Source organism: Chelon labrosus, assembly GCF_963514085.1.
Source record: "Chelon labrosus genome assembly, chromosome: 10".
Classification (NCBI taxonomy): Eukaryota; Metazoa; Chordata; class Actinopteri; order Mugiliformes; family Mugilidae; genus Chelon; species Chelon labrosus.
This window is the reverse complement of record NC_140360.1, coordinates 1,494,749-1,520,454: the sequence shown is the minus strand read 5'-3', so window position 1 is coordinate 1,520,454 and position 25,706 is coordinate 1,494,749. Positions and strand designations below refer to the sequence as shown.

General features: G+C 42.5%; 1 protein-coding gene across 2 annotated transcripts; it reads right to left on the bottom strand.

Annotated features, from left to right (window-relative positions):
* Window positions 1-1,119: 1,119 nt before the first annotated feature.
* Window positions 1,120-25,543, bottom strand: LOC311494578 (NLR family CARD domain-containing protein 3-like). Of its 2 annotated transcripts, XM_084553676.1 has the most exons (8): window positions 24,146-25,543; window positions 22,203-23,976; window positions 20,313-20,486; window positions 13,986-14,159; window positions 13,602-13,775; window positions 11,407-11,580; window positions 5,111-5,284; window positions 1,120-4,303 (listed from the first exon to the last, which is right to left on the bottom strand). In XM_084553676.1, exons 1-8 carry the CDS (start codon window positions 24,480-24,482, stop codon window positions 4,282-4,284), a joined length of 3,003 nt encoding a protein of 1,000 aa, XP_084409802.1. In that variant the 5' UTR covers window positions 24,483-25,543; the 3' UTR covers window positions 1,120-4,281. The 2 variants fall into 2 exon arrangements, with proteins under 2 accessions (XP_084409802.1, XP_084409803.1); XM_084553677.1 differs by lacking the exon at window positions 5,111-5,284.
* Window positions 25,544-25,706: the final 163 nt, after the last annotated feature.

The window sequence follows — 25,706 nt, the reverse complement described above, 5'->3', positions numbered from 1 at the left end:
GGCAGTTTATCCAAATCTTTACAAGCTTGACAAAGAATATTTTCATATGCATGCAACTTCTGTGCCGTGTGAAAGGGTCTTCTCCAAAGCTGGAGAGGTGATAACCAAGAAGAGGAACAGACTAAAGCCTAACTCAGCTCAAATGATCTGGTTTTTAAATCCTCTTCCCAGTTTCACAAGCATTTTGTACAACTACTGTCATCACAGTCCCTAGATGAACAAGCATTTCACTTTTTTATTTTGGAAATATATTTTTGTATTTCTATCAATCTTTTAAAAGCATATATCTAAAACATACAGTATTATATGATGGCAAACTCATACAAGTATATTATTATTTTCTCTAAAAGAAAAACAATCAAGCATTTCAAGATGCACATACTGTAGATCCTTTATTGTTAAACAAACAACAGTGTCTTTCTGTCTGACGAATGCTATGTATAATTTTATCCAGCAGATGTCGCCACATTTCATTTGATCAAATGCTTCCAAACACTTGCTTCAGATTGATTCAGTGGTTCAGAAAGCTTCAGTTCCTCCATCACTACTGCATACCTCTTTCCACACCAAGGGAGATAAATTACAGTTGCATCAGTGATATTACCTTCACAGACACGTCTGCTTCCTAGCGAACCCAACAAACCAAGCATAAGATTAACATTGCTAAACACAGCGATCGTCAATAATATGCAGAACAAAACAGAATCACATATAAACTTCCATCAGAATAAACCTGGAGATAGCCGAAACAAAGGAGAAACTGCTGCACAAAGTAACGCCAGCCAGGAGTCTACAGGAACAGTAGTGATGGACACACGTGTCCAGGTGTTAAGAATTGCATTGATTACAGGCTTCAGGTTTTCCTCATCATCTGACTTCCTGGCTGACGCTAAAGTTGGCCGCTAGGTGGCAGCAAAGAATCTAACTGTCATTTACATACCTTAAAGAAGAAATGCACATTTTCTACCAGTTTGTGGTGTCGTCTCCAGCTTTGAGTGAAGTGTGTTTGATGTATAGATTAATTATTAAAGATAAAAATGAAAATGTTAAAGATGACTGGTTGTTTATTCAAAGACAAAACGTCTGCAAGTTTCATTTTCTCAGTCAGAGCGAGTAGAAACTGTTGAAATGTTTTGTCCAGGAAGCTGTAAAATGAGAAGTGATCACCTGTCATCACCTGTCAACCATCTTTTCTTCTATTTAATAAAACATTGATGTAGACTTTAAATCACTTTGTTTTCTTTAACATCTGAACCGACACTGAGCAAAGTCAAACCCATGAGCTTCTAGAAGATGACCTACTATAATATATGGTTTTTATATCATACTATACTAGGATGGTTTTCTATTTCCTCCTTTACATTTCAAACTAATAACTAATACAGAATGTTGTTTTTGAAGACATAGACACAGATTGCACATTAACCCTCTGGAGTCGATGGTGCGTTCAAATCACATGAGCGATTTCAGACGACGTAGCATCAAGATGCAGCGTCATTCAGTCTCCGTTTCAACTTTTGTGGAAAGTGCCGACTTCAAACTATAGACCAGTTTTTAAATTGTGTTGATAGATGTGTCTCCCTCTGGTGGTGAAACGATGAACTGCATGAAGTCAGTTTAATGATCCAAACACAGAGAAACTATGATGATCACTGCCCTCCAGTGGTCACTGTCACTAACTACAACTGTCCACGTCCCATAATACTGATACTCATGGACTGCAGTATTTTAGCTCTAATGTTCATCAGGCTGATAATGAACACATATTATTACACTGATAGACTGACTGATGAGTGTTCACTGCCCTCTGGTGGCCACGCAGAGGAACTGCAGCTAAACAGCACATATGAGTAACAGCAGATATGCTTAAACTACAACCAGGTGATACACTGTAAAAAATAACACCAGGAGATATGCTGTAAAAAAAAAAGGGATTACTTGGAGATACACTCCTAAAAATGACTAAATGGAGACAGACAGTAGAAGAAAACAACCAGGAGATACATTATAAAGAATGACCACAAGGAGGAACACTGTACAAAATGTCCACCAGGATATTCACTGCAAAATATGACGACCAGAAGATGTGTTGTAACAAGTTGACTACAAATGTGTACATTGTAAAAAATAAAAACCAGGAGATTTACTATTTTTTTTTTACTAAAAATTAATACCAGAAGATAAACTGTAAAAACATCCACTGTTAAAAAAATACGATGGGGTACACTGTAAAAAACGATCACCAAGAAATACACTGTAAAATTGTCCACCGTTGTTTCAGAGCAAAGAAGAACAAGTACATTCTGAAAATATTTAGAATTAAAGAGCTATCCTTTTACTAAACATTTTATGAACAACCTGGAATTTCTTTCAAAAAATAAAGTGCAGTTTTATTGATGTTTGCCATTTAGTTCTGGATGTTATGTTCTGTTCACTACTCTGACTAAAACAGTGGATAAATTAGCAGTTACTTTGGTAGCGCTCTGTTCTCTTATTTTTACATGGGAGGTGAACAGATGATAGGTCTACTAAAGTATTAAATTAGGGATGTGTGTATAGCAGCAGTTAGAACGTCTGACTCATTCTAGGGAGCAGAGAGACCTGGTTATCTTCATATCCAGCTATGCTGCCCTGGAGAGCTCAGCCTCCCATACATTAACTAAACCACTGTGGCCCCATAGGTCCCTACTAGTTACCAGGAAATACATGATCACTAAGATACTAATAGAAGCACACAGAACATTGATTTGTGACCAGGTGTTGAATTTAATATCAAAAGAAGAAAATGTATTTTGAATAGATTCTTAGTTCATTAGTGTATGGTACCAAACCATTGGAGCATGTTGGAGCCCATTTGGATCCAGTTCTCAGTGTCTTAACAGTACTCACAGTTCCTGGGATGCAGAGTGCTGTTAGATCTAGTTTGGTAAACCCTCCTTCAGCAGTGTCCCGTCACTGTGGTGTCGAAACACGTCCTCAGGCTCCGTCCACGTTCAGAAGCATCCAGTAGGTTCTCAGCAGCTTGGTGCAGGAAGTGTTTCCCAACAACAAGTCTCTCATACTGTTAGCATGAGGAGCTAACTAGCATCAGTCCTCAGTGTGGTCACGGTTTAGCATCAATTAAGTAGAATTCCAGACAGAAAAGGCTCCACTGAGCGTCCAGTCTCTCCAACAAACACACTAAGTGGTTCAGGCAGACACGGAACTAAATCACACTAACTTAAATAAATATAGATTATTGAACTAAGTTTTAGAGGTGACTTTCTGTCTCGCTCCGTCTCTTTCCTCTCAGTCCCACTCACCTGGTTACCAGGTAGGTTAACCTGAACATCACTGATTGGCTAATCAAACAGATTGACACCTGTCCATACCATTAACAACACAAGAAAATGGTACGTTCAGGAACCACGTTGAACATAGGACATTCCAGACACTTAATGAACCTTCCTAAATACCAGTAGTCTTCTACGTACTTTGCAGATTCATGCTGCGGGCCAGATTATTCAATTTAGTTTTATTTATATAGCGTCAATAACAATACAAATTGTCTCAAGACGCTTAAAAAAACCCGGCCTGAAACCTCCAGAGCAGAGTGAAGGCGACGGTGGCAGGAAAAACTCCCTTTTAACAGGAAGAAACCTTGAACAGAACTCAGCTCATATGGAGGAACCATCTGCCTAAGGCCAGCCGGGTAGAGACAGAAAAGAGATATCCTCTGGAGGGATGGTTTTGAAGAAGACTCATTCCAGCTCCAGCATGGATCTGATGGAGTCTCTGGTCTGACTGTGAGCTTTACAGTCGACAGCTTCATGTTTTATCTTCAGCTGCTTTTAAATCATCGTTTAGTCTCACCTGTTCCTACAGTTCACCACCAGTTCTACAAACAGGAAACACTCAACAACCAATAACCAATGACAGATAAAGCAGCTGCTGCTCGCTCCAACACAATAAATATGTGGATGAAACAGGAGTAAAACATCTGGAATCTACTGTTTCTACAGAGACAAGAGAAGACATGGAACAAACATCCACACAACAACAGGAAGGACTGTTGATGCTGGCAGGTTGACTGAATGTGTCTGAATCATTCATGAGGGACTGGACTTGATTTGTTGGAGCTCTGTGAAGAGTTGAAGTGCAGCTCTGTTGATGGTCTTAAATGGAGAATATGTGGATGAAGCTCTCCTCTCCACCTCCCAGTAACATGGTCCAGTCAGAGTCTGCTTCAACCTCTGGATCATCAGGACACAGCTCATCCTCTCACAACACACACCGTCCTGTTTACTGCCACGGTGTCTCCCATCTGTAGAGAGGAGGAAAAAGGAGAGAGGAGATAAAGGAGTGTTCCCAGAGTCTCCCTTCATCATCACATCCAGTAGAAAGAGCAGCAGGGACTTCAGTCCTGTTCAGAGCAGCAGTGGAGCAGCTGTGGAGCTCAGCCAGTTTCCTTTCAGCTTCATGTTAACGTGTTGGAGTGAACACACACAGACCTGCAGAGACTTTTAGCATCAAGTCTGTTTCCTCTGCAGATTTCACTAATAAACTGCTGAGAGTCCTGAACGCTTCATTACTGCACCAACACTTTAGTGATGGATTTACTGCTGCTCCATTTAAACAAAGATCAGCTGACTAATAAACATGGAGGCTGTCATTGAAGAGATCTGATCAAACTAATGACACATGTGATGACTCTGCTCATGGTTACTAAATGTAATGCTGGTTCTGTGATGTGCAGGCTTCAGTCAGACTGATCTCAGAGCTGTGATCAGTTGTTCATCAGATTTGATGAATGACCACCACTGTCTCTATACATCTTCAAAGGCTGTCAGCTGGAATCCAGCTTTATTTCCTGGACACATCAACACAACATCAACAGTCTTCTTCACATCAACTCAAACACATGATCACAACAAGCTTCTGGCTCATCTGATTGGCTGACTGTTGTCTCTCTCTCTGTCTTTCTGTCCAATCCTGAAGTCTGTCTCCATTCTCTTCTCACAGCTTCACTGAGAAGCTGCAGGTTTACAGGAAACACTGGGTCTTTGATACTAACTGTGTTTAGGACAATACTGATGAAAGCAGCATGGACTGACTGGAACCCTCTACTCACTCCAGAGTCTCCAGTTTATAGTCTGGACTCTCCTCAAGATCAAGAAGCTGCTTCACATCTGAATCCTTCAGGTTGTTGATTCTCAGGTTCAGATATTTCAGATGGGAGGGGTTGGACTTCAGAGCTGAGACCAGAGAATCGCAGCTGATCTTTGACAACCTGCATCTCCTCAACCTGAATAAAAAATAAAAGATCAAATGATTGATGATCAATCAGATGTGTTGAGGTTTTAAATGTGTCCTCATCAATGTGTGTGTTGACCAGGAATGAAGCTCAACATTATACAGTTTGCACTGCTCCCCCCCGTCCCTCCTCTTTCGTGTACTACAAATACATTGCAGTTCATAAAAATAATAATAATTTAAAAAAAGGCTGCAGTATCGCGATAATACCTGGAACCGTGATAGACCCCTTTTCAGCTGACTTTTTAGACTTAGACAGACTTTATTTGTCATTTTGATTTTCATCAAAAAGAAATTTCGGTACATCTAAGAAACTTAAAATGTAGATAAATATTATTGCACTTTTTTAATTGCAGGGTAATGGGAGTGGGTGGAGGGGGGTACTGTTTATAGTGCGTTGAGCAGTCTTATGGCATATGGAAACCTCCTTCCAGAGGCCAACAGTGAGAACAGTCCATGTTGGGGGTGTGAGGGGGCTGAGATGATGTTTTTAGCCCTTGTCAGACAGCGTCTTTTGGCAATGTCCTGTATGGAAGGAAGTGAAGACCCGATGATTTTCTCCGCTGTCCTCACCACCCTCTGTAGGGACTTCCAGTCAGAGGCACTGCAAGCCCCTGACCAGACAGAGATGCAGGTGGTCACTATGCTCTCTATAGTACCTCTGTAGAAGGTGGTGAGAATGGGAGGAGGCAGGTTGACTCTCCTCATCCGTAGCAGAAAGTGCATGCGCTGCTGAGCCCTCTTTACAAGGGATCCGGTGTGTTTGGACCAGCTCAGAGTGTTCGTTATCTGCACCCCCAGGAACCTGGTGCTGCTGACGATCTCCACTGCTGAGTTATTGATGGTGAGAGGAGTGTGGCTGGACTGGTTTTTCCTAAAGTCTATGATGATCTCTTTGGTTTTTGAGACATTCAGGATCAGGTTGTTGGTCTCACACCAGTCCACCAGATGTTTCACCTCCTCTCTGTAAGCCTGGTCATTATTATTGCTGATGAGGCCCACTACTGTCGTGTTGTCTGCAAACTTCACGATGTGGTTAGTAGTGAACCTAGCAGAGCAGTCGTGGGTCATCAGTGTGAACAGCAGAGGACTCAGGACGCAGCCCTGGGGGGAACCGGTACTCAGGGACATGACACTGGAGATGTTTTTTCCCACCTGCATACACTGAGGTCTGTTGGTGAGGAAGTCCAGCAGCCAGTTACACAGGTGGGTGCTGAATCCGAGGGGGGCCAGTTTGTTGATCAGATGCTGTGGGATGATGGTGTTGAACGCGGAGCTGAAGTCCAGAAACAGCATCCGCACATGTGTGTTTCTCCCCTCCAGATGCTCCAGGCTCCGATGGAGTGCAGAGGAGTTGGCATCCTCTGTGGAGTGGTTGGGGTGATAAGCAAACTGGTACGGGTCGAATGTTGAGGGTCGCCTGGAGGTGATGTGGTCCTTTACCAGCCTCTCAAAGCACTTCATCATGATGGGGGTGAGTGCGACTGGGCGGTAATCATTGAGGGAGGAGGTTGTATTTCTTTTGGGTACTGGTACAATTGTGTCAGTCTTGAAGCAGGTTGGTACCACAGCCTGGTGCAGTGAGGTGTTAAAAATGTCTGTGAGAACCCCCGTCAGTTGGTCAGCACATTCCTTAAGCACCTTTCCTGGTATGTTGTCTGGACCCGCTGCTTTCCGGACGTTGACCTTCCTCAGGGTTCTTCGGACATCAGCTGGGTCCAGGCAGAGTGACTGCTCATCTGGGCGAGGAGCCGATTTTATTCCTGCTGTGTTGTTTAATGCCTCAAACCTCCCAAAGTAGTTATTTAGTTCGTTGAGGAAGCTGGTGTCATCCTCACAGGAGGGGGGTGGGGTTTTGTAGTCCCTGATGACTTGGATATATATGACTTGGACGTCATATAATATGTGCGCGCGCATTTTGGCAACGGAAGTGGTGTTGTTTTTCAGCAGCTCTGACTAACAAACACGAGGTAGCAACTGGTTAGCAAGCATTTACAAACTGTTCCTAGCATCAACATGTCTGGTTGTTGCGTATACGGTTGTACGATCGCTAATTCCACTGGTGGACTAAAGTTTTATAGGATTCCGACAGAATCACGACCATTTCAGAGCAACCGGCGGCGTCTGTGGCTGCAGGCGATTAAACGTGTGCACTGGAATGAGGACATAATCAAAAATGCTCGCGTCTGCAGCGCCCACTTTATATCAGGTGAGGTTATAACACTATCTAGCCTAATCTTTGATTTTACATTAGTGATTGTCTGTATGATATAGAATAATAATCAAATGCAGCTAAAGTTTGATAAGCTGGCGTTAGATTTACCTAGTAGCTTGCTAGGCTAAGGTTTGTGTTGTATTTTATTAATAATAATAATAATAATAACAATTACATTTTTCACTTCTCTATATTAAAGCTGAAGAGGATATCCCAGTTCCAAAGAGAGAGTATGATGATCTGAACCTGAGATACAGTCAACTTCATGAGGACTATTAGCATGGGACTAGTTTTACCTGGGGAGGTCATGTGATTCAGAAACGACCCCCCCACGTCTGTTACTTTGTGAATTCTAATTGATAATAAAAAATATATACAGTATATTTTTACAAATAAGACATGATGAGACTATCGATCCCGGGAAAGAAATTACTAACGACCTGTCAGTATTTAAATCAGCTCCACCTTTGTCGATGAACATATTCATGCTTGATTTAATGATTTCATCCGTCTAAATGGGTGAATGGGTCAGACATCCTGACGTTGTACCCTAACATCTGTCCAATTCACAGGGATGCTGATTCACACTGGGTTGTATTATCACACGACCTCTGTGTTACGTGTGATATAACTTTTACTTTACGGACATGGCCGATTCACACGGGATTAAGATCACAGACGACCTCCGCTATAGGGCTTATGTCAACCTGCGACAAGAGTTTGACGCACTACAAGCAGAAAATGTAAAGCTGTTGTAAAATGAATGAATGAATGTCAATGAATAAATAAATGTAAAGCTGTTGTCACTGAGTTGTTCATGTTTCAATCCCTGGTTATGAGAAAGTTACAGGGCAAGGCATACGATTTGTGATATGGAAAGGAGAGTATTAGCCAGATGAAAGGACAGTAACACAAAAGCATAATTCATCTTTACATAACAGCTACGTATATCATAGAGCTCTGAACTGTTATCTAAGCCCACAACACAGAAATAATATGCTATTTAACCCGCCATACAGGTGCAATTCGCTGTGAGGACGTAGTTTTCTCGTTGGTTGATTACAACCCAAGCCTCGTACATCGTTGTCTTGTGTCCATGTCTTTGACTAGGGAGAATTTCTGATCTCAAAACACAAAACTCTGAGTCTATGTCATGGTATCAGACAACGTATTCATCCAGTGATTTATAGGCTCGTCGTTTCTCTCTGGTGTACACTCTCGGTTTCTCAGTTAAATAGGTTTATATATATATATATATGGCCACAGTATATTCGGCCACTTGCTAACGTTATCAACCCACTCATTAATAGAACATGGATCTGGAAGTCGGACACCATTTGTCAAAGTCAACTTGTTAAGGTAACATTTACGATCTTTAGTTGATAATCCCCTTGCATAACTTAACAAGCTGTTTATCTCCGCCATACTTCCGTTGCCAAAATGCACGCGCATACAGTTCCACTTCATCAATGTTTACAAACCGAAAAAGGGTCTATACTTTGTCTGGTATAGTATCGTGGTTACTCATTTTGGTATCGTGACAACTCTACTTCAACCACACTTCTCCCTCATCTGATCTGCCCACATACACTCAGTATGTCACCTGCCCCACAAGAGACAATAAGACACTGGACTGGTTTTATGTCAACACCAAGGAGGCATATTCTGCATCCCCCCTCCCTCCCCTAGGAAGAGCTGACCACAACATTGTTCACCTGCAGCCTGTGTATAAGCCTACTGTTCACCTGCAGCCTGTGTATCAGCCTACTGTACACCTGCAGCCTGTGTATAAGCCTACTGTACACCTGCAGCCTGTGTATAAGCCTACTGTACACCTGCAGCCTGTGGTCCCATGCACGGTGAAGAGGTGGACTGTGGAGAGTGAGGCAGCTCTCAGGGACTGCTTCAACACCACTGTGTGGACAGAACTCTGTGATCCACATGGGGAGAACATCAATGCCATGACAGACTGCATTACAGACTACATTAAGTTCTGCTTTGAGAACACTGCTCCCTCCAGGGTGGTACGGTGCTTCTCACATAACAATCCGTGGATTAACCCTGATATTAAAGCTCTGCTGAAGGAGAAGAAGAGAGCTTTCAGATCAGGGAATAAGGAGGAGCTGAGGACTGTACAGAAGGAGCTGAGAAGGAAGATCAGGGAGGGAACGGCCAGCTACAGGAGGAAGATGGAGGAGCAGCTGCAGAGGAAGAACATCAGAGGGGTGTGGAGAAGCCTGGAAACCATCTCAGGCTACAAAACACCCCATGAACAGGTTGAGGGGGATCAGCTGTGGGTCAACGATCTAAATCTACATTTCAATAGGTTTGATCAAGCACCCACTCCTCCCCTCATGCAGCTGGTCCCTCACTTGCCAACACCTGGCTTATGCCCTCCTCACTCACCTTTGGCTCACCAGACCATGTACTCACATCTTCATACCAGGATGGAGCCACTCATCCCCCACCCCTGTCCTTCACAGCAGAGCAGGTGAGAAAAGAGCTCAGTAAGATAAAAGCGAGGAAAGCAGCTGGACCGGATGGTATCAGCTCCAGGCTCCTTAAGTCCTGTGCAGATGAACTGTGTGGAGTTATGGAGCATGTCTTCAACCTGAGCCTTGAGCTGAGAGTGCTACCACAGATTTAGAAGACCTCGTGCATGGTACCGGTGCCCAAAACATGGCACCCTAAAGACCTCAGCAGCTACAGACTGGTGGCTCTAACATCCCACCTGATGAAGACACTGGAGAGACTGATACTGGGACATCTCCACTCTGAGGTGGGCCCCTCCATGGACCCACTACAGTTTGCCTACCATCCTAATGTTGGAGTGGAGGACGCCGTTATCTTCCTGCTACACCGAGCTCTCTCTCACCTGGAAGAGCCTGGCAGCACTGTGAGAATCACCTTTTTTTATTTCTCCAGTGCGTTCAACACCATCCAGCCGCTGATTCTGAGGGACAAACTGGAGAGGATGGGTGTGGACCACCAGCTGTCTACATGGATCCTGGACTACCTCACAGACCGACCACAGTTTGTGAGAAACAGGAACTGTGTGTCTGACCTGCTCACCAGCAGTATGGGTGTCCCCCAGGGGACTGTCCTGGCCCCCTTTCTTTTCATTTTCACCCTCTACACAGCAGACTTCAGACACAACACCGACAGCTGTGTACTGCTGAAGTTCTCTAATGATTGATGATTGTTGGCCTCATCAGAGATGATTACGCAGAGTACAGAGGACTGACGGAGAACTTTGTGGACTGGTGTCAGCGAAACCACCTCCTGATCAACGTGGGGAAAACCAAGGAGATGGTGGTGGATTTTCACAGACGCCGTTCTGCCCTCCCCTTGCCAGTGAACATCCAGGGAATGGACATTGAGCGTCCTGGCTAAACTGTCCTCCATGCTGGACAATGAGTCCCACCCCCTGCATGGAGACATGACAGGACTGAGGAGCAGCTTCAGTGACAGACTGCTTCACCCTCCATGTGTGAAGATACAGAAGGTCTTTCCTTCCTGCTGCTGTTAGGCTCCACAACCAACACACCTGATATATGTGCAATAGTATTACACCATAAGGTGTAAAAACTCCAAAACAGCAGTTTGATAGCAGTCTATGCAATATTTTACAATTCAATCCGTGCAATATTTTTATCCTATTCTATTTCATTATTTATCTTTTATAAGCTGCTCTTTTTGCTCGTTATTTTTTATTCTGCCTTTTCTGTAAGCTGTTGTAAACTGTAATTTCCCTATTGTGGGACTAATAAAGGTTTTCTTATTCTTATTCTTATATATCGTATATCGATATTCAGCCTAAATATATCAGGATATGACTTTTGGTCCATATCGCCCAGCCCTAATATCAGACCTAGAACAGTAACAGATAGTGAACTCACGTCAGAGTCTCCAGTCCACAGTCTGGACTTTCCAGAAAACCACACAGCTGCTTGACTCCTGAATCCTTCAGGATGTTGTTATTCAGGCACAGATGTTTCATATGGGAGGGGTTGGACTTCAGAGCTGAGACCAGAGAATCACAGCTGATCTCTGACAAACTGCAGCTCACCAATCTGAATAAAGAATAAAAGATGAAATGATTGATGATCAATCAGATGTGTTGAGGTTTTAAATGTGTCCTCATCAATGGAGGAATGAAGGAATGAAGCTCAACATTATACAGTTATTTAAATGAGTTTGTATTTGTCTTCATTTTGAGGAACAATAAAGTTTTACGTAAAATACATTAAATTCAGTTGGTGATTAAACATATCAGATAGGGCTGGGTGATATATCACATTAAAACATATATGGATATATTTTTTAATGTGATACGGTATTTAAACTATATCTCGTATATCGATATAGTTCAAATTAGCGCTGTGATCCTTGCTCCATCAAGCTGCTGACCCGGAGCTCTCTGCACTGCTCCCCCCGTCCCTCCTCTTTCATGCACAGAGGAGGAGCAACAACGTCTGCAGAGTGTGTGGAGGAGAAATTGGTTAGAAAAAGAAAAAGCAGTGGCTCAGTAATTTGGAGATGGTTCAGATTCAAAGTATCAGATGAGCAACAAAATTACGTTATACGCAGAGGTTGAGCTAGACTTTTTCGTTGTCTCTCATTTTGACTGACAGGGTCATAAAACTCCCGTCATAATCTATTTTCACCCGTCACTTTCATTTTTTAAAATGATAATAATGTAATGCTGCCGACACGTCTTGTCCGTACTGGGACCGGGACTGCTAGCGCTAACAGCTCTTAGACGGTACCGTAGGGTTGAAGTGCTTCGGTCAAGGACCAAATTTTGATTTCAGAGGTGGGGGGGGACACAAGTATTTTTAATAAAACTCTAATCTTTCAGTTGACTGTGTTTTCTAGTAGTTCTTCTAGTTTTCTATTGCTACTTTTAAGTTTAATGTTCCCTTTTTTGGTTTGACTGGTTGTAAAGCATGTAGCAAAACATTGTCACCCAATTCTGTGTTTCACCTTGTTAGTCAACTTCACTCCAACTCAGTACCACCAATTTTACACTTATTTATGGAATATATGGTAAACAGAGCTCATTTACAAAGCACAACCCAGTGGTGGGCAGGTCAAACTGGCATCACAGGTGGAGAGAAACTGAATCAAATGTCCATTATTCAGTGGAAGTAGTCAAGTATTACATTTGATTTGAAATTAGTGTAAGAGAGAAGTTTTATTTATCAGCACTTTCAATCAAACTAATAGACTTTACAAGATTATTGAGAGCTTTGTAAATGATGAGGAGGATCTTGAAGTGGATATGCTGCTTTATTGGAGCCAGTGAAGGTGTTGAAGGATGGCTGCAACGCATTTCTTTGAGTAACTTCCACTTTGACTTGTAAAGATGTCTCTTATGTCCACTTTTCTTTTTTTAGACATCCTGGCTGCGCCTAATTACCAAACACACATACACACATGGACACCGATTCAAAGGTTAATGTAAATGAAAGCTCTGATATTACAATCCTTCGAGCTGACGTGACCCAGGCAGAACAAAGGAACAATTTACAGTAGCAGATTAACAAGGACTCCTGGCTGTAGACTAGCAGACCGGTGTGACAGCAACAATGACAATGAGTCCCACCCTCTGCATGGAGACATGACAGGACTGAGGAGCAGCTTCAGTGACAGACTGCTTCACCCTCCATGTGTGAAGATACAGAAGGTCTCTCCTTCCTGCTGCTGTTAGGCTCCTCAACCAAAACACCTGATATATGTGCAATAGTATTACACCATAAGGTGTAAAAACTCCAAAACAGCAGTTTGATAGCAGTCTATGCAATACTTTACAATTCAATCCGTGCAATATTTTTATCCTATTCTATTTCGTTATTTATCTTTTATAAGCTACTCTTTTTGCTCTTGTTATTTTTTATTCTGCCTTTTCTGTAAGCTGTTGTAAACTGTAATTTACCTATTGCAGGACTAATAAAGGTTTTCTTATTCTTATTCTTCTTATTCTTATATATCGTTTATCGATATTCAGCCTAAATATATCAGGATATGACTTTTGGTCCAAATCACCCAGCCCTAATATCAGATCTACAACAGTAACAGACAGTGAACTCACATCAGAGTCTCCAGTCTACAGTCTGGACTCTCCAGAAAACCACACAGCTGCTTCACTCCTGAATCCTTCAGGATGTTGTTATTCAGGTCCAGATATTTCAGATGGGAGGGGTTGGACTTCAGAGCTGAGACCAGAGAATCACAGCTGATCTCTGACAAACTGCAGCTGTCCAATCTGAATAAAGAATAAAAGATGAAATGACTGATGACATGTCCCCCACGCTGCAGAAGCCCCAGTCGTAAGCCATCCACAACCTGAAAAAGCTCCATATCGGGATATATATCATATATCGATATTCAGCCGAAATATATCGGGATATGACTTTTGGTCCATAACGCCCAGCCCTAATGTCAGATCTACAACAGTAACAGACAGTGAACTCACCTCAGAGTCTCCAGTCTACAGTCTGGACTCTCCAGAAAACCACACAGCGGCTTCACTCCTGAATCCTTAAGGTTGTTACCACTCAGGTTCAGATGTTTCAGATGGGAGGGGTTGGACTTCAGAGCTGAGACCAGAGAATTACAGCTGATCTCTGACAACCTGCATCTCCACAATCTGAATAAAGAATAAAAGATGAAATGACTGATGATCAATCAGATGTGTTGAGGTCTGAAATGTGTCCTGATCAATGAGCTGTTTTCTAAAATGAGTAGAGTGACTTTGTCCTTGTGTTATTGTGGATCTTCATCATGTCAGCCTTCTACAGACATCATCCAAACGTCAGCACAACATTCAGACAACTATTCATGTCAACACAGATCAATAAGATGCCGCTGACCTCATTACAGGATCGATATCTCCTCCTCACACATGTTGGACTACAAACTGTTGATTAGTTCTTTGATTCCAGGACCTTCTTCTTCCTGGATTTGGTGTCTCAGGAGGTTTGTGTCATTCAAATGTTAAAGGACAAGTTGACATGTTCAAGTGTGTCTTCCAACAACAGTCACATGTCATATGGACATTACAGAGTTCTTCCTGCTGTCCACACTGACTGTGAGGTGGTCTCTTCCTAACACAACTCCACTGTTCAGCTGACACTAATATGAAGCTTCAGGAGTCTGACTGACACTAATCAAAGTTCCTCTTTGAGTTCCTGTCCCTCCACTGCAGCTCAGCAGGAAACACTGTGGAAACACAAAGATACTGACTGGATGTGCTGAAGATGAGTTGAAGATCAACTCTACAATCATTCATCCACACAACGACACTGTGGATGTTGTCCTCCATCTTGTCTCATTGGAGTCAGACTAGAAGGGGATGTCTCCACAGACAGTATGGACAGAAAGAATGATTAGTGACACCAAGAACTCTGTTAATGATAGGAGTGTAACGGTACACACAAGTCACGGTTCGGTACAACAGGAAAAAAGAAACAAAAACTCACACATTCATAAAACTAGCTTTATTCATTGATTTTGAACAGACACCAATAGACTGAAAAAACTAAAAACCACCTCCTGTTCTAAAAGTAAAAACTAGAATAAAACATCAAACAAATGCATTAGGAGGGTTCTCATACCATTCATTCATTTTGTTCATACTAGGGTTTAATCCCGGGAAACGGGATTCCCGGGAAATCTGATCAAGACTATTTCCCGATTCCCGGGAAAGGTTATGACGGGAAACGGGAAATATATATTTATTTTTTGTTACACGTGCGCTTCTATTGTTGTCTTACGTTAACATTGAATTCAGTGCAGCAGTAGGCTATAGCCTAGAAATCCACGCACCCTAGCGGCAGCAAATGTCATTTGCAGCAGTAGGCTACCAACCTCCTAATGATGTCTGCAGCCAGCTTTGTTAGGCCGTAAGGTGAACCCTGTTATCGTTTCATCCCATTCCACAGTCTGGCATCTACACAATCTTTAGTTCATAAAACATAACGAGCAGTGGCGGCTGGTCAATAGAGGGCGCTAGGGCGCCGCCCCTCCTGTGAAATATTGACTGTTTTATATATCTACCAAGATCAACCATGAATCAATCAAACCTAACAAATACGAAATAAATACACAAAAATACATCGCGTTTTTACTTGTGCAATGGTGTAGTGGTACCCGCCACACTGCCAGCAATCATTAAATGCGTCTGACTTTAGGCTAAGCTTGCGATTTGCCATTCGATATAAAGCCCTCCTCCAGGTCAAGGGCGCCGGTAATGCTGGAGTCTATGAGAGCTAGCAAACTTTTTTACTGTTTACGAGCAGAAACAGCTTTTCATTGGCGCATGAAAATTCGATTCTGGGTCGCAGCTCTCTGCGCCCAGACCAATGGCATTGTTTTCTATTTTTTTAATCTTGGCATGATTGGACAATTCATCAATCAATCACGCCCACAGCCAAAGAGCGCGGTGGTGCCGGAAGTACGGTTCCCATTCATTTCTCCCATTGACGTTTGGAAAAATCCGTATCTAAAGAGTTTTAGAGCATGTCTTAGGATAACCAGCTACGGCTGAACTCATAAGCATATAACATATCATCTCGAGTGAAAAAACGAAGAGAAAGTCCAAAAAGGTCAAAGGTACAAGACTGAGTACATATTTTCATTTCCGAGAGAAGGAACTACTCATCCCATAAACTACCGCGCCTCACTGAAGTCGACTTGAAGCCACAACCTCGAAAGAGCCTTTTCAGCGACTTCCAAATCTGACGACGGCCACGCGAACTTTTTCCTCCAGTGATTTTTATATAGTGAATGTGCAGTTAATATCAGTTCTTTCAGTAGTAATCATGTCAATAATAGCGTTTTATATAGGTATTGTGTATTGAATTGTATATTTAGCATCGTGTATTTTATCGTGTGTGCGTGTGTGAAAGCGGTTAACGATAACGTTAGCAACATGGTGCAGTGCTTTGTAGGTCTTATCTCTCATGCTCGCCCTTACAAACCCCACAAGCTGACCTTCGGACACGCTACACTCAACAACATGACCCGATTTGAAGTCGTTTTCACCCCTCTGGTCACTCTTGTTTTCATCCTTGAAAAAAGCCAGCATTGGCAGCCAAGGAGATCATGATTGCACTGATGAGTCTACCGTGCAAAAACGCAACACAGGTTCTTTTTTATTTATTTGTGATCGTACAGTAGACAGTAACGTCACAGTAGCCCACACAGCAGCACAGACTCTTCAGTCTTCACGGAGCTTCGCGGGGTTTAACCAGACGAGTTCCACCAATCAGATGCATCACTGTGGGATTGTTCAGGATTGTGGGTAATGAAGTACTTATCCAAGACATCGCGAATGTCCATGGCCCCATTTGTCTTTGTAAGGAAATGTTCTATTTTGTCTTTATTATTTTGTCAGAATGCACCAGAATGCTTAGTTTGTATGTGAAAATCACAAAAAAAATCTACTGGGGGAGGATGTCCCCAGACCCCCCTACAGGGGTTTGATTTACAAACTTTGCGCCCCCCCTAACATAAAATTCACCAGCCGCCACTGATAACGAGTCATGCTAAGCTACCCAAAAAAAGTTCGTCGCAAAAATTCCAGTCGATTGCCGATGCGTCTATGTTTTATGCAGAACTAGTTTCTTCAGAGCGTAATAAGATCTTGGTTGCGAGTTGTGGCACGGTTGGTCACGTGATCGTTCTACACCAATACGGTAGCTGCTTTTTGGCAGATAGGCTGTCACGCACGCAGCTCACTTGATCACGCAGCAGAATTGATCATTGCAAACTTTGTTGATATGGACATAAACTGTGTTTCTTGCCCTAATAATGTTACAAATAATATAAAACATGCTGGGAACGCATATTTGAATGATATCGATACATTACTTGGGCAAAAACAACAACAACAAAAAACAGCTGTTTCCCGGGATTCCCGGGAAATGGGCTGTCTTTTCCCGGGATCTGATTCATCTAATTTTCGGGAAAAATATTAAACCCTAGTTCATACAGAGGAAAAGAAAAAGCACAATTTCTTGTAGATAAACTGAGGTAGTCAGGTAGCAACTGGCAACTTTGGTAACTTCATTAGAAGAAACTAACTCAACTAACTTGTTGCACACACGTTTTTTTTCCTCGCACCAGTGACAGACATATCGGGGTGATGCCGTCTTATGTGCGTTAGCATGTTTGATGTGTTTCCAGCGATGTACCACACCTCTGCCAAACATCGTCGGCAGACAGTCTTTGTCCGGTCCACCACTCGCGTGCCATGACCGTTATGTTGCACCGGGAAACAAAAGTGTTCCCACACTGGTGATTTAAATGAAGCCGGCGGCTCTTCCAACTCCACACTTCTCTTCAGGAAGGGATGTGCACAGACATTTGGAGGGGCTATTGGTTAACTAAAGCCACTTAGAAAAAAATGTTTAAACTGACAAACTGACAATGAACATATGATATAAAATTATAGCAAAAGAAATGGCCCGTTCATTGGAATTAAACTATAAGTGTAATTTCTTTCCTCACAGTTCATACACAAATAAAATAAAAATATCTTAATTAACATTTGTTAATAAATAACAAATTAAAACAATGAAAGTCTAAATAATGAAATAAAAAAGGGGCCTGTTGTCTCGTCAGTTTAGAAAAAACTACAAAATGTATTTAAGCTAGTCGTTGAACTAGCCTACATGCAGTTGACGACTCCCCAACACTGGATATACTATATCACATCACATCCAATGGAGGAGATTCATTGTTTTATTCTGTCATGGGATTGGGACGGGACCAAGTGAAAATCCACTACCGTGTCTCCCGGTAGCTCCATGGTGTTTTGTGCCCCAAACGCAGACTTCAAGGCAGTGCTGCATGGAAGGCACTCCCCGCCCCCACACACTAACACACGCACGCTAACACACAAACTCACGTTTCTACCGTAGTGAGGAGACTCATTAAATGAATGCATTCCCTAGCCCTTTACCCTAACCTTAACCATCACAACTGAATGCCTAACCCCAACCCTGCACTGCCTTGAAGGCTCCGTTGGGTACAGTGGCCGAGAGGTGCAAACCAACATTACAAAATGTGAAACACTTTTACAAAGCTTGAGACAAATTTACAAACCTCAACCATCAACCAGAAAAGGAATGTACCAACTCTGGGGTTGAACAGGAAGTGATAACGGGAGCGGCCAACACCAGTTGTTGTTGAGGTTGATGGAGTTCATGGTGTAATGTGCAGGGAAAAAAACTGTCCTTAGGTGATGCTTTGGTTTTGTTCTTTTATTTCTCATTTATTTACAAACTAAGCTTGGGGGGAAGGGGAAACAAAGGAATCTAAGCAATCTATGGAGCTCAGCTTTAAACACTGGGAAAACCCCTCACCCTGAGTGCCACTTCCATATAAGGGAAAATACATCACAAAACAGGTGAAGGCAACTCTCCTCATGGAAGCTACCACTAGACTCAACACATGGTGACCCAAGATGGACAGAGATCGACTAATGTTTTGCCGTTTTGTGGCAAACACATGAGCCGCGTAACGTGGACTTGTTTGAGGGGCCATAACATTGCTGTTGTCATTGGTTCACCTAAATGTGCAGTTGCTTTTGTTAAAGAGGTTTTCATAATGTTAAAGTATGTGAACATGTGTTTTCTCAGTTGTTATAGATCCACGATTCTCGAACTGTGGTCTGTTTATGAATCATGAAAAAACAAACAAGTATTTCAAGAGGTTTTGTTCTCTATAATACAAAAATGTAATAAATACCGGTTACTAGTTTTTATTCATATATTTCCCACTTTGAAATAATGAAGCTGTGGGTGACAAATTCAGCATAGGGTGAACTGAATTGAGGCCATGGTCCCGTTCTCCATGCTGCAGTCGGTCCTCAGTCTCATGGGAATGAGACACATGACATAAAATAGTGAGCGATCACCAGAGGTGGTAAAAGTATTCACATTCTGTATGTAGCCCACTTCTCCTGATTAAGTCAGAGGGACTTGTAAATGTTTTATGACAATTTTATGATATATAAAAATGTTTTAAATGTTTTCTAAAGTGTAAATTTGTCTGAAACTTTGTAAAAGTGTTTCACATTTTGTAATGTTGGTTTGCACCTCTCAGCCACCGTAGTTGGGGGCACAAAACACCATCCAGGCTCTGCTCATGGGATGTTATTAGCTTCCTTTGGTTCATGTTACTAACATATATGCTAACGTTAATAAAAGGCAGTGTTGCGTGACATGAGGCAAACGTTAAGAACTGCACATTATTGGAGGCCTGGTGGAGACTTTTTTGTATTATTCACAGAGCATTTGTGATCTCCATAACTTCTAAAACTCACCTGGCTGACAAACTTTCCCTCTCGTACACCCACCCACAGTGTTCAGTGTGTCAGAAAGTCATGTGACGAGGGGCAGAGGGCGTCGCTGACGTTGTCAAGATAAAATAACTTTTAGATTACAGACTAAAATATTTGAATTATGTTGTGATTTAATTTGTTTAACACTTCTACTTTACCAGTTATGGGCTCATTGTATTGATGTAGACGCAACAGCAAAAAAAAAAAAAAAAAGCACTCTCTCCAGAGGGGCAGCTCAGATACTAAGGGCAAACGGGCTGTTTCCGAGCAACAATAGCCCGTACCTGTGCACGTCTGATGACTGAGGAGATACCTGCTGATGTTCAGGAACATGATGCTCCTTCATTTAAACTCTTTGAGCTCCTTTTCTATCTGACAGTCCTGACAAGAGAACTCATCTAAACTGGATCTCCATTCTTCAGAAGCCTGAGAAGAAAATAAATGAAAACTCACATCAGAGTCTCCAGTTTACAGTTTGGACTCTCCAGTCCAGCAGACAGATGCTTCACTCCTGAATCCTTCAGGTTGTTTTCACTCAGGTCCAGATGTTTCAGATGGGAGGGGTTGGACTTCAGAGCTGAGGCCACGACTTCACAGTGACTCTCTGAGAGTCCACAGTGAGAAAGTCTGTCATGAGACAAATAAATAAAATCTATTATAATGGAAGAAGACATTTCTATGAACATGATGGGTTCGATGAGTGGACAGTTGGACACATCCTGTTGGACATTTTGTCTCCACATCAGTGTTTGACAGGAAACAATCATTCTCATCATCTCTCTCAGACCTTTGTTTAGTTGAATGTGCAGATGAGTGGAGACAACACTGAGTTACAGTGAGGCTTCCAGACTGTCCAAATACAAAATTAATAGAATAAAATAAATATCTTTCTTAAACAGAAACCTGTCCTGCTTAACTTAAAACTGTATAAATTAATATAAAACAATAGAAATCAGAACATTCCTCTTGTGATAGTGCAATAACAAAAGTGCAAACAGAAAGTGTGAGGAAAATCTGTTGCTTTGTTGTCTTCTGGTATCTTCTTCACAAGCAACAGTACCTCGACCAATGAGATGAGAGGGATTCCCGCTGTCAGCTCATTGGTCACAGAGCAGGAGACGGCCTGGGAATAAGTTTACCATAAATGTTCATATAAAGCGTCCTGTTATTCATTCATTCCATTGACATTTTACACACTATTTTGGATTCTCACTGTAATACGGGACAAAGTGCGTCCTGTTTCAGCTCAACACAATACATTTAATCAGCTCAATTCAGCGTACTTTTGTTTCTAAATACGGGACGATTCTGTTTTTCAAGGGACAGTTGGCAACCCTAATCTGATCCCATCATGAGGACATCTGGATGAGACAAACATCTGGACTGTCTTCACTGTTTAATGGACTCTGGATCTTTTCACTGAGTTCAGCTCAGTGAACAGTTCCAGTTGGAAAGATGATCTCTGCTGTCGACCTGCTGCCGTCAGCTTCAGTCCACAAGTGGAACATTTAGTCTTTAGTCCAACAAAAATGAAACCCATCACTTGACAACCTCAGACCTGGACATCATTCAGTATGAACATGGTGAAATATTTCCATGTGGAGGACACAGCACTGGCTCAACTTTAGTTGTTCACCACAAACACAATGAACAAACAATCAGGTTGAATTCTTTTCAGCATCAAGTCATCACAAAGCTGTTCTCAGGGTTTTATCTGTCAAACTAAATTCTGACCTTTGTGTGTTTCAGATCTCTTTAACAAGTCAGACTTCTACCGCTCTGATCTTATATATTCAGACCTCTGAGCATTTCCTGCTTCAACTCTTCTCTACAGCAACAAGACAGGAAACAAATAGAAAGAAAGACATAAAAACAAGACCATGTGACTCGACTTCTCTCCTTAAAATGAAACGTTGAACTCAGTCAATAAAATGCTCCATTGATGGGTCAGTCTCTGTGTGGGATGATCAGTAGTTTACTGTGGCTCATGTTGATCTTAACAAGCTTTAGATAGATGTTGATGTGGAGTCACTTCACTGACTTCAGGATTATTCTGTACTCTAGAAACAGCCTTCAATATCCTCTCATCATTGTAACGTGAGGCCTCAGAGGCTGCTTCAGCTAAACTAACTTACTGATGGAGAGAATAATAAGACAGAGAAATAGAAGGAAAAGAGTCAATAACTAGAAGAACAGCTGGAGAACATCTGGGACTAAATACAACTGACTGTGATGTTTGCAGTGAACAAGTGGAACACTGTTTGAAGAAGAATGAGAACGTCTGAAGAACTAAACTACTAATCTCCACTGATTGATTCTGTTAATGATCACATCAGGACTCACTCAGCCTTTCTGCAGTTCCTCACAACTGGGATCAGTCTCCATCGTCCCTCATCTGATGTTCTGTACTGACCCAGGTTCAGCTCTTCCAGAACCTCCTCTGACATCTGCAGCATGTAGGCCAGAGCTGAGCAGTGGATCTCAGAGAGTTCCTTCTCTGATCTGTTCTTTGACTTCAGGAACTCTTGGATCTCCTGATGAACTGAGAGGTCGTTCATCTCCATCAGACAGTGGAAGATGTTGATGATTCTGTCAGGAGAGATATTATCAGTGTTCATCTTCTTCAGGTTGTTGATGGCTCTCTGAATGATTACTGGACTTTTCTTTGTCTGAGCCAGCAGACCTCCTAAGAGTCTCTGGCTGGACTCCAGAGAGAAGCCATGAAGGAAGCGAACTAACAGGTCCAGGTGACCATTTTTACTCTCCAGAGATTTAATCATGACTCTGTTCAGAAATTCATCCAGATGTGAGTTATTGTAGTTTCTTCCTAGGAAGTCCTCCAGCACCTCTGTCTTCCTGTTGGTGTAACAGTGGATCATGTAGACTGCAGCCAGAAACTCCTGAATGCTTAGATGGACGAAGCAGAACACCTTGTCCTGGTACAGTCCTCTCTCCTCTTTAAAGATCTGTGTCAACACTCCTGAGTACACTGAGGCTGCTCTGATATCGATGCCACACTCTGTCAGGTCTGACTCATCGAAGATCGGGTTTCCTTTCAGCAGCTGATCAAAAGCCAGTTTTCCCAAAGACTCAATCATCTTCCTGCTCTCTGGACTCCAGTGTGGATCTGTCTCAGCTCCTCCATCATACTTGACCTTCTTCACTTTGGTCTGAACCACCAGGAAGTGGATGTACATCTCAGTCAGGGTCTTGGGCAGCTCTCCTCCCTCTCTGGTTTCCAACACATCCTCCAGAACTGTAGCAGTGATCCAGCAGAAGACTGGGATGTGACACATGATGTGGAGGCTTCGTGATGTCTTGATGTGGGAGATGATCCTGCTGGCCTGCTCCTCATCTCTGAATCTCTTCATGAAGTACTCCTCCTTCTGGGGGTCAGTGAACCCTCTGACCTCTGTCACCATGTCAACACACTCAGGAGGGATCTGATTGGCTGCTGCAGGTTGTGTAGTTATCCAGAGGCGAGCGGAGGGAAGCAGTTTCCCCCTGATGAGGTTTGTCAGCAGCACATCCACTGAGGTGGACTCTTTAACATCAGTCAGGATCTCAGTGTTGTGGAAGTCCAGGGGAAGTCGACACTCATCCAGACCGTCAAAGATGAACACAACCTGGAACTCTTCAAAGCTGCAGATTCCTGCTTCTTTGGTTTCAGGAAAGAAGTAATGAATAAGTTCCACCAAGCTGAACTTTCTCTCTTTCAACACATTCAGCTCTCTGAAAGTCAATGGAAATATGAAGAGGATGTCCTGGTTGGCTTTTTCTTCAGCCCAGTCCAGAGTGAACTTCTGTGTTAAGACTGTTTTCCCAATGCCAGCCACTCCCTTTGTCATCACTCTTCTGATTGGTCCATGTCTTCCAGGTGAGGCTTTAAAGAGGTCTTCTTGTCTGATGCTTGTTTCTGGTCTGTGTGGTTTCCTGGATGCTGTTTCAATCTGTCTGACCTCATGTTCATCATTGACCTCTGCAGTCCCTCCCTCTGTGATGTAGAGCTCTGTGTAGATCTCATTCAGAAGGGTTGAGTTACCTGCTTTAGCAATCCCCTCAAACACACACTGGAACTTCTCCTTCAGAGTAGATTTAACTTTACGTCCACAAAGTCCTGAATGAAGAAACAAGAAATAAGATGAATGAATAAACTCTCCAGTAAATATTCCAACATGTCATTGCTCTAAAGAATGAGTGTGTGAATATATCTTGGTTCATCTCTGGAGACATTAGTAAATGTCCCATTTCTCCAGCAGCTTCAATGTTTAGAGAAATCCTCTTACTGCTCTGCAGACAGTCAGCCAGCTCCTCCTGCTTCATTCTCCTCAGGAAGTTCATTGTGATCTTCACAAATAAATCTCTGCTGCTCCTCCTCTGCTCTTCATCCTCACCCTCCAACACCTCCTCATCCTCCCACTGACTCTCTGAGCATTCTGGGTAATCTGGACTCAGAACCTTCTGGATCTTCTTCAGCTGGTTCTTCACAAAAGTGATGATGTTGTCCTCCAGCAGCTGGAACAGAATACCATATGAATGACACAAGCAGACTGAAATCATGGAGACAAACATCAGATCCATGTTGGACACACTGACAATCCACTGGTCTACAAAGTGCAGCATGGAGATGATGGAAAGTAGTTGTTGTACATGTACAGACCAGAAAGATGGAGTCCAGCTGTGTCTGATGCTGCTGGGCAGACTGACCACTGAGAACCTCTGAGCTCTGCTGGTGGACTCTGTGGACCAATCATCAACAATTAGCTCTCATCATGTCTGTCCTCACAGAGACAAACACAAGGTAAATGTCCCTGGAGTGATATGTGGATGTGAAGAGTGAATCAGATGAGTCTCTGTAGTGGTAAAGGTTTACTAGTCCTGCTGATCCCACTGACCATCAACAGCTCAGTCTGCAGCTGTTTCATAAAGCTTTGCCTCCCTGATGAATCAGCTGGAGAAGGAACCCAGAGCCAGAGACTGAAGACTGTAAAACGTCCACCAGTCCACAGTGAGTGACTGACAGGCCATTATCAGCCACACAGAAAACAAAGCAGACAGAAACATTAAGAAACCTCAGACTCTCTGACTGATCATGTTAGAGATGATCCTAGCGAGGCACATGTTCTTCACCTCAGAGCCATCAGCTGTTTCTTTGTCTCCTCAAACATATTTCACTATTTTAACTTTGGACACTTACAAACAAAGTGTCTACACAAAATAGCCTGGACGTCCTTCCCCCCAACTCATCCTGAGTTTATCTTCTCTACGACTCAAACAAGGTCTTCAGGTCAGGACTCAGCTGTCCACCTACACCTGAAGGACAAGGGACAACAATGTCCACATGTTCTGAAGATCTGAGGAGTCTCTGGACATTAATGGATCATCAGAGAACCACCAGGTCCATTAGAACAGGTTCCTCCAGGTCCAGGTCCAGGTCCAGGTGAGTATCAGGTCATTAACAGACTCTAGTCATGTGACCCTCAGGTGATAAAAACCTAAACTCCCCACCAGTCATTTTATAGTGTTCTGTTGCAGAGTGTAGCAAGTCTGGTTAAACACCAAGCTAAACCTTCGTCAATGAACACAGGGGTCCGGGTAGAGTTGACTTGTTACTCTCTGAATCTTCAGTTGACAAGCGATGAAAACTGTAGTTAAAAGAAATATAAAATAGAAATGTACTGTACTAATATTGCATTATGAAACAACTCAAAATATGAATTTACATCTTTGTATGTACCCTTGAGCAACAGTAATGATCATCAGAAGAATGCTCTTTAAACATGTACAAAATGACCTTTCTAAATTAAAAATGAAATATAAGTTTTTTAACAATTACCGCTATTTATG